The sequence below is a fragment of the Mirounga leonina genome, unplaced genomic scaffold (assembly GCF_011800145.1).
Source record: "Mirounga leonina isolate KUSES-001 unplaced genomic scaffold, KU_Mleo_1.0 Mir_101361, whole genome shotgun sequence".
NCBI classification, from domain to species: Eukaryota; Metazoa; Chordata; class Mammalia; order Carnivora; family Phocidae; genus Mirounga; species Mirounga leonina.
The window spans coordinates 4,027-13,700 of record NW_023270111.1 but is presented as its reverse complement, the minus strand read 5'-3'; the positions used below and the strand labels follow the sequence as shown (position 1 = coordinate 13,700).

Sequence of the window (9,674 nt, the reverse complement as noted above, 5' to 3'; positions counted from 1 at the left end):
TGGCAGCCAGAGAGAGAGCAGGTAGACAGTATAGGAGAATGACTTCTTCATTTCCTCTTAGGAACTCTTTTCTGAATATAAGCCTCACTTTTAAATTCAATAAACCAAGAAGACAGGAGCAGGTGAAAAGGAAAAAAATGGAGGATCTGACCTTATTTTAAAAAATGCCTTCTGTGGGAGAAAAACCAATTATCATTATCAGCCAATGAATGTTTTCCATTTTAAGCCCAGCTCAACCTCAACAGATGCCAAATACATTTGCCACAAGAGAACTGAGAAGATATTCAAGATGCTACCATGAATATATTTTCAAGGATTCAAGTCAACTAATGAAACCTCAAGAATTTGTTTTTCAAATATCTAGAAAGGCAGTCAAAATACTATAACTAAAATTTTAATTAACACTTATAATGATTAGTGATATCAGTTGTGGATCAATCTGTAATGATGACTTTATATGTTGTATACACTTTTAACATACGGGAGAGAACATTTATTAAAAAAAGAGGTTCACTTCTTAAATCTGTATTATAAGAAAATCAGAGCACACTTTAACAATTTTAAAATATTATTGAAGTACACCATTTTTGATAGGAAAAAAATCTGGAAGAAATAATAACTAAGCCATAATGAAATAATAGTCAAAACTCCTTCCCCAACATAGGAATCTCCTCTACAATGATCCTAATGAATGGTTACCCAAACTAGGGCATGATGATGGAAATCTCACTATCACAAAAGGTAAGCCTTTTGATTATTGGGAAGCACTATTTACAAAGTCTCCTGCTGTTCTGAGCTAAAGCCTGTACTCACTGTTTCCAATCCTGCAATGTGAAAATAACTGAGCTTCCCCTCCCTCACTCATCTCACAGACCTTCTAAGAGTTGAAGATGGTTTTGATATCAATACCCAAGCCAACCCTTCTCATCCCAATTCCTTATATCATCTATATATGTCAAAGTTTCTAGGTTCTTCTACTTCCTGGCTAAACTCTAGGCTGAGAACAACTGGATATGAAATAGGATGAAGTTAAACTGCTATACAATCAAGTATGGCTCTTTATCTCCTTGGATTATAGCTATGATTTATTTGATACCAAATCCCTGGTCAACAAGGTAACCCCAATTACCACATTATACTTGGGAGAAAACAGAATCAGCTTTATAATAATGTTTTACTACTCCATTTGCAGAAATGCACTGCAATAAAAAGTTAGGACAGCTAGTACATTCTCAATACAATTCTTGAAAAATGCTTTGAATATTGATGTTGTTTTTCTATAGCAATACTTATAAGGGATGTCATTATTGATATGGTCTGATGTACATTAACAATTTCATCAAAGATATAAGCCTGTGACCCAAAATTAAAAAAAAATTGTTTTATAATCACTTTTTAATAATTATATTACCTGGTACCATAATCCACAACCACCCAATCTTTTGCAGTTCCTGTGATAGCATCATGATGTTGAAACAGTCCCAAATTTCTTCTGGCTTCTGTCAGTGCCATGTAATGGGATGATGAAAGAAATTTACTTATCTTGTATTTCTGAGCTTGTTTCAGGGCGAAATAGTAAAGAATTTCAGCAGCCCTAATTGTATAAAACAGTCATTAATTCTTATTTCAAAACAAACATTTACTATTTAAAATATGTGGTACTGATACAATTTTTAAATGCATTTTTTAAAAAAATCCACATTTCAGCACAATTGATAAAAAAGATATTGATAATAAACATTCCTATAAAACCATCTAGGTATCCATCTAATATATCTAGATTATCAATCATCAGAGAACATCATGTCTAAATTGATATAAAGGACGCTTGTTCTAGATGGTCCTGGAAAGAAGCCAGTACCCACTGGCAGTGAGATAGGTGTACTTATGTATAACATAGTGGAAAAAAAAAAAAAAAAGCTCGAAACAGCAGTAAAAAGTGGATAATGGTTGCTGCCTTTTCTTCTCTCCAAGATCAGCCCAGACACATACCAGGAACTTCATCACCAGAAAGCCATTCACTCTCACATACATACATTAAAGGAGAGACGGTGCAGAAATGGTCACATGAGTGGGAGACTAACAGTGAAGGAGAGGCAGAAAGCGATGGCCTGACAGCTCAGTGACAACAGCTAGTCTCTGTGCTGAATGAGAACATTCAACAACTAGAGGGAAAGTAACAATATAAACTGAAAGGTGATAAAACATATGCTGTCGCTTCTCGTTTATTTTAAAGAAAAAGCACTTGGGCTTACAAGTAGTTTTTGAGCAAGAATATGGGGACTTATCATTTTCATGCTTTATTTTTTTCATCAGAGGATATGGTTCAAGACAGGTTTCGAAAAAGTTCTTTAAAAAAGAGATATGGCTTGGGGTGCCTGGGTGGCTCAGTCGTTAAGCGTCTGCCCTCAGCTGAGGTCATGGTCCCAGGATCCTGGGATCGAGCCCCACATGGGGCTCCCTGCTCCGCGGGGAGTCTGCTTCTCCCTCTCCCACTCCCCCTGCTGCGTTCCCTCTCTCTCTGTGTCTCTCTCTGTCAAATAAATAAATAAAATCTTTAAAAATAAATAAATAAAATCTTAAAAAAAAAAAAGAGAGATGGCTTGATGAAGTAAAAAGTTTAAGAAGGTTCTTTATGCCAAACATATTAAGAAGGATGGAGAGAAAACCAAGGCAGCTTGAAAATGTATCACAATATAAGGAAAAGGACAAATTTAAAGTACTCAAAAAAAAAAAAGAATTGTTTTAAATTTTGAAATAATTAGAAGATACTAAATAATCTCTGCCTTTAAATTCTAATCTTTCTAAAATTCATGGCAGGAGAAACACTAAGTTTGAATTAAAGAAATTGTGTATATATGTTCATCTATACCCATAGCACATATTCCTGGCTTTGCAAAGAGTACCTATACATATAGATATCCCAAAATGTGAAAAGGGGGTTTAAAAAATATTTTCTTCTTTATACTCTTCTATCCTATCCAAATGTTTTACAAATGAGCATCAAGATGAAATATCTATAATCAGACAATAAACTTATTTTCAAGTAAGTTGATTACATTTTGAAATTTGTCATTATTATATGGTTTTTTGTCATTTTATTTTAAAGCAGAATTTTCAAAATATATTATTACTCACACTAAGTACTTCACCTTAAATATGTTCAATAAATTAAAATTGAATCAATATTTGTAACTCTTTGTCACTAAAAAATAGTTGACACTTTTAAAAAAGTGCAGTAGTCCAAAAGAATCTCTACATTACTTAGTACTTTCTCTGTTTTTATCATAGGTAGTTTAGAGTAACATAATAGAGAATTAATATTCTATTGGGCAAGAATGCATCAATCTCTCTAATATAGAAATACTATTTTATTACAAATACAGGAATATGTATCCATCTGGCACATTTGTGAATATCCCAAAAAAAAGGCAAAGGTCAGGCTTTTGAAATAATGCTGACAGCATGAAACAGTAAAAATAAAAAAAAAAACACACTACTATACCAAAGTACAACTCTGGGAGAAATTCATGATCTTTATAAAAGGGCTTTCCAAAATGTACTATTTCTACCAGTACGGAGAAGAAGGTAGATATAACATGACTTTTTATTTTTAATACTGAGATTCATCATGAAAATTAATCATCATGAATTCATGATCTGAACTAAGCTGAAAGTGAACTCATCCTGAAAATGAATTAAGCTCCCACGCTACACACACATAGAGAGAGCCCCAGGAGCCCCCAGGGTGGTTCATCCTTACCAAAAAGCAACAGGACCCACAAAGATAACTACTAGCCACGTGTGATTATTTATTTACATTTAAATCAACTCAAATTAAAGGAAATTAAGAGTTCACTTCCTCAGCCACACTGGTCACATTTCAAGTGCTCAACAGTTACATGTGGCAAGTGGCCATACTAAACAGTGCAGAAAACAGAAACAGAAGATTTCTACCACTGCAGAAAGTTCTGTTGGACAGTGACTGAAAGTTCTACTGGACAACGCTGGTTAGAGCGTTTTTGTTTTCTCCTGACTTTTCTGCTTTCTCCCTGTCACTATGCTTTTTCAGCCAATCACTCTGCCGCCATCAGTTCTCATCTCTTTCAAGTTTTGCTCTTCTAAGCAGAGAATCACACCTACAGAAATATGTTTCAATAAATAAGAACTGAGGTGGAGCCTCTGAAGTTCTCCCACATATAAAATACATTAGTTTTAGATTGTGTACTTTGAGGCCCACATTTTAGCCACAGAGAGGCCCTGTTTGTTCCTTGTGACCCTTGCTTGTTTCCAGCAATTTAGTCTGTCTGGCTACTGACCTGCAGACACACATAACAATGCCACTGGATATTATCACGGTGTGCAAACAATACCAGTAATTAATTAGAAACATATAAAACATAAGATACAGGAGAAAGTCTAATCAGATAAACTGCTTTTTTCAGAACAAAAGCCCATATAATAATCTGATTATGCACTGGAGACATAGCTCTGATTGCATTAAAATTTCACAATTACATTAAACACATCCCAATACTGCATACATGTTGTATATTATGCAAAACTCTATGCTATGCTATGTGCTATGATCACATAAAAAAGGTGAATAATTAATGTAGCTTTCTAAACGTAAATTTTGTACCTTAGATGGGATTCCAATATCCTATCCATTCGTTTGTAGAAGGGTCTGGATGTAAAGTAGCCGCTCCAGTAATGATCGTCTCGGTCAGCATAAGTGAAAAAATCTCCACTTAGAACAGGGAACATGGATTGGCTATTCTTTCTAATGGTTACATCTTCTTTATCCAGTGCATCAAAATAATCTGATAAAGTCCCAAACTGTATCTAATAAAAAAAAAGTGACACTTATTCATCTCTACCTTAAAATTACTTCTAGCACTAAAAGGAAAAGTTAACAGTAAATATTTAAGAAGCGCTTTCCAGTTAAGATGAAATTCTAGCTCAGATTTTACAAAACTCAAAAGCAGGGGGAAAAATATACAGTAGCTCTTTCACTTGCATCAGGTCCCAAATTAAACTAAAATAAAACTTACACCCCTAAGGGGTTAGAAGAACTACTGAGATATACAAATCTGTGGATCTGAAAACACCTTACCAATCTCCAGAATTTCAAAGTGTGCAAGGGTCAGGGAATAGAATAATTCAGAGATGAATAAAAGATGGGACGAAGCAGCAAAAATAAAACATTTACATACAGTTTGGTTAACCATTAAGGATTTTCATATGTCATATGCACATACACTCCCCTGGCCTCCCCATCCCCCTTGCTTGAGCTCTCATAAGGGAGACTTTAAGAACAGCAGGTCATTAAAAAAATGGACTTTCTCTACCAGCAGGTAACATTGAATAGAAGTAAAACACAAAGAGTGACAAGAACTGCAAGGTTGACTGCTCAAATGAAAAGGTCTTTTGACTAATGATTTAAATTACCAGAACATAAATCCATTTTTATGAGCCCAAGCTATTCCATAAATCAAAGGAAAAAAAGAAGTATTATACCACACCATGTAAACAGATATTAAAAGGCAGTGTTTTTAGAGATAAACAGAGAATTTAACAGGGAATGTATTTCTTTGAATATTAAGATGCTATTTTTGTTGTTTCCTACCACACACAGATACACACACACACACACACACACAGATACTAAAAGCTACTTTGATTCAATGTGGCAGAAAAATAATTAAGAGCAGTTAAAAACAGGGGTGCCTGGGTGGCTCAGTCATTAAGCATCTGCCTTTGGCTCAGGTCATGGTCCCAGGGTCCTGGGATCAAGCCCCACATCGGGCTCCCTGCTCTGCAGGAAGCCTGCTTCTCCCTCTCCCACTCCCCCTTCTTGTGTTCTCTCTCTAGCTGTGTCTCTGTCAAATAAATAAAATCTTAAGAAAAAAAAAGAGTAGTTAAAAACAGTGAGTAGCACTCTAGAAGAGTGGTTAAGAACAGCACAGAACCTGGATCCAGATAGCATTGGTTTGAATTCCATCTCTACCATTTACCTAACAATGTGGTTTTGAGCATATTTATATATTGTCTCTGTGTCTGTGTTACAGCTAAGAGGGATCTAAGTAAAATGCTTAGAAACACAACTGGGAAATAATGGTCTAAGTTTTAGCTATCATTTTTCTATTGCAAAGGCAAAATTTCAGCTGGAAACATGATGATATTAGTAAGACAAATAGAAGTTATCATGTACCTGTGGAACAATAAATTTTATAACAGCAAAATAGATAATTATTTCTAAATCCTTATGTTTACATCACAGAAAAGCAATTTTCAATAATATTACCTAGTCTTATCTTGGCTTCACCAAATACAATGTATCTTGGGCAAGTTAATATATTTGTGCCTCAGTTTCCTCATCTCTAATGGGGATAATTATAGTACCTACCAGAAAATGTTCAGAGAATTAAATAAGTTAACTAAAGTGAAGCACTTTAAAAAGTTAATAGCAGGGGTGCCTGGATGGCCCAGTTGGTTAAGCACCTGACTCTTGGTTCCAGCTCAGGTCATGATCTCGGGGTCATAAGATCGAGCCCCACATTGGGCTCTGTGCTGGGCATGGAGCCTGCTTAAGATTCTCTCTCTCCCTTTCCCCATCCCCACGCCCCCGCACCCCCAAAGTGCATGCTCTCTCTCTAAAAGAAAACGTTAATAGCAAATAGTAAGTACTCAAAAATTAAGTGTTATTTATTACTCACTTAACACATTCTAAGAAGCAGAATATAAGTGTGTGTGTGTATAACCATGAGGGTCACAAATGCAAAGAAATACAGCATTAACTTCAGGCCCAATAGTACAGACAAGCTCAGGGAAGTATACTGATAAAAGTAAAAAATATTCAACAATCTAAATTTCTGACTCACTTTCTCATCTATATAAAAAGGGATTTCTATGAGATAACAAAAATTCCCTTCAGTTTCAGATTTTAGGGAACTGTGGCATGCTACAGAGTTAATATTCACAACAAAGTATACCCTTTTAGAATATTGTAACTAATTTTTGGTATTAGCCAAGATGAAAGTATTTCCTTCTTGGCAATTGCCCCAGGCAAAGTTCATTTAAGTAGCCTGGTGAGCATTCTCACAAATTTAATTCAATCTCAAAGGACTGATATATAATCCTGTATCTATCCTAGAGTAGTTTCAAAAGAAATTATTTAAGAGTGAATTTTTCTATAGTCTCTTGGTAGCTCAAAGTACGTATTCCAAATAACCAAAAAAAAAGTAGATGTTTTTTACTTCAAAAGGCAACAAATTATATCTTTAACATAACCTTAATCTTAAACATAATCAAACTCCTCTATCAGAGCAACATATGAGAAAAATACATAAATTGTTAAATAAGTGATGACCAATGGGAAACTGACTGGCTTGGTTGGTACAATGTCAATTTTTTAGCCATCTAAATTCAATTGCTTACTTGGGTTTTTCCTTTCATTAAAAGAAAATAATAAACTGAAGCTTCTGGCTTGGACAAAATAACTTCAAACATCCTACAGAGAACAGATACTAGATAAACCACAGAGAGAAAAAAAGCTTTTGTTTGAAGGTATCTAAGGACAATCAAAGCAGTCAACACTTGAGTGACAAAAATTCCAGAAAGAAAGGAAATGCATGAAGGTTACTGGGTACAAGGTTAGAATGCAAAAGTCAACTGTATTTTTATACATGGAATATACCACATCCATGGATGGCCTAATATTTGTAAAGAAGTTAACGGTACTCACATTGATCTATAGGTTCAATGCAATGCCAATCAAAATTCCAACTTTTTTTTGGTAGAAATTTAAAAATTGATCTTAAACCTATACAGAACTATAAAGAAAACCAATGCAATCTTGAGAAAGAAAACAAAATTAGAAGACTTATGCTATCAGAAATTAAGATCCATTCTAAAACCATAGTAATTAAGACAGTCCGAGACTAAATAGACAAAATTGAATAGAGTCTATACAAGAGCCACACAAATAGTTTCACTCAAAATTAATGAAAAAGATGATGCTGCAGTAAAGTGGGCACACTGGTCTTTTCAATAAATGGTGGTAGATACCCATATGGGCAAAAATGCACCTTGATCCCTGTCTTCATACAATTCACAAAAAAATCAATTCCAAACAGATTACAGACCTAAATATTGAAGGTAAAACAATAAAGCTTCTGGAGGACAGCTTCATAGGAAGCGTATTTTCATAATTATGGGGTATAAACAAAAATTTCTTAAGCAGAACATGACATGGAAAGGAAAATACTGTTATATTAGATTTAATTAAAACAAAGAATTTCTGTTTATCAAAAGACAGCATTAAGAAAGAAATTAAAAAACAGGCTCACATAGTGGGAGACAATATTTGCATAACTTTTATCTGAAGGAAGACTCAAACCAAAATATATAAAAGAGTTATAAATGGTACAAAATAAACAGACAACCCAATTTAAGGAAAAGTCATCAAAAGATTTAAATAGTCACTTCACAAAAGAGGATACCTAAATGGCAATAAACTTATGAAAAGAGGTTCAATTCATTAACTACCAGGGAAATATAAAATAAAACCATCATATCGATCATAAAAAAATAAAAATGAAAAAAAAATCCTAACAAAAAATCTGAGTAAGGAAGTACAGCAACTGAAATTGTCATACAATGCAACGACTAGTGCATCTATTTTGGGATACCATTTGGCAATATCTACTGAAGTTGAACATGTGCATACCCAGTGACCAAAAATTTCTATCCCATTTTATACCCACATAAATTCACATACATGTATATAAAAACATGCACAAAATATTCAAAATGGCTTTATTTGTAATACACAAAAACTGGAAACAACCCAAATGTCCATCAATAATACAATGGACAAATCGTGATGTATTTATCAAATGGATATTAAAGATAATATACAGTATTAAAATTGAATATACTGTGGGGCGCCTGGATGGCTCAGTTGGTTAAGAAATCCAACTCTTGATTTTGGTTCAGGTCATGATCTCAGGGTCATGAGAATGAGCTTCACATTGGGCTCCGCACTCAGTACAGAGTCTGCTTGAGAGTCTCTCTCTCCCCTCCCTCTGCCCCCCCCCCGCTCATTCAAATCATTGCCAAATCTTACAAAAGTAACCTTATTTTCCCTTCTATCATCATGGTTAGTGTTTTTTCTTTTGAAATGATACAAGAAGGAAATCTTAAGTATGTGACCCTGAGACCATGACCTGAACCAAAATCAAGAGTTGGATGCTTTTTAAAGTGACTTTACAAATTGCCCTACTGGGCAAAGAAGGAAATAGGTAAAATACAAAAATCAGTACTTTAATTCTTTAGAATGAGTGGTAGATCCTTTTATGGATCTCAAAACCATTCACTAGGAAGATGTACTTAGGGATAAAATACCCATCTGCATATGCCATCCCCTAAGTAAATGTTTGTGTATCAGCTTCATCTTTGAGGAGATTATAGAGATGATTTAAACATAGACCTAAAGTTCATAATTTGGTAGAAATTCAGTTGTAAGTATCTTGAATACACCTGGCATTTTATTTAAGTTCATTTAACTATTTAATATTATTTACATTTACTTAATAAACTTGAATTCTCCCTACATAAAATGTGACCTATCATCAGCTTTCTAATTTCCTAAACAGTAACATCTCTTCCTT

The 9,674-nt window shown here is 34.3% G+C and overlaps 1 protein-coding gene across 1 annotated transcript in view; it reads right to left on the bottom strand.

Annotated features, from left to right (window-relative positions):
• Positions 1-357: 357 nt before the first annotated feature.
• LOC118016155 (alpha-mannosidase 2-like) overlaps positions 358-9,674 on the bottom strand; it is a 10,568-nt gene continuing 1,251 nt past the window's right edge. The window contains exons 2-3 of the mRNA XM_035013501.1: positions 4,643-4,845; positions 358-1,594 (exon numbers count right to left, since the gene is read on the bottom strand). Of these exons, the coding sequence (XP_034869392.1) occupies positions 1,408-1,594; positions 4,643-4,845 (390 nt within the window). The 3' untranslated portion in view covers positions 358-1,407. The remainder of the gene's footprint in view (positions 1,595-4,642; positions 4,846-9,674) is intronic.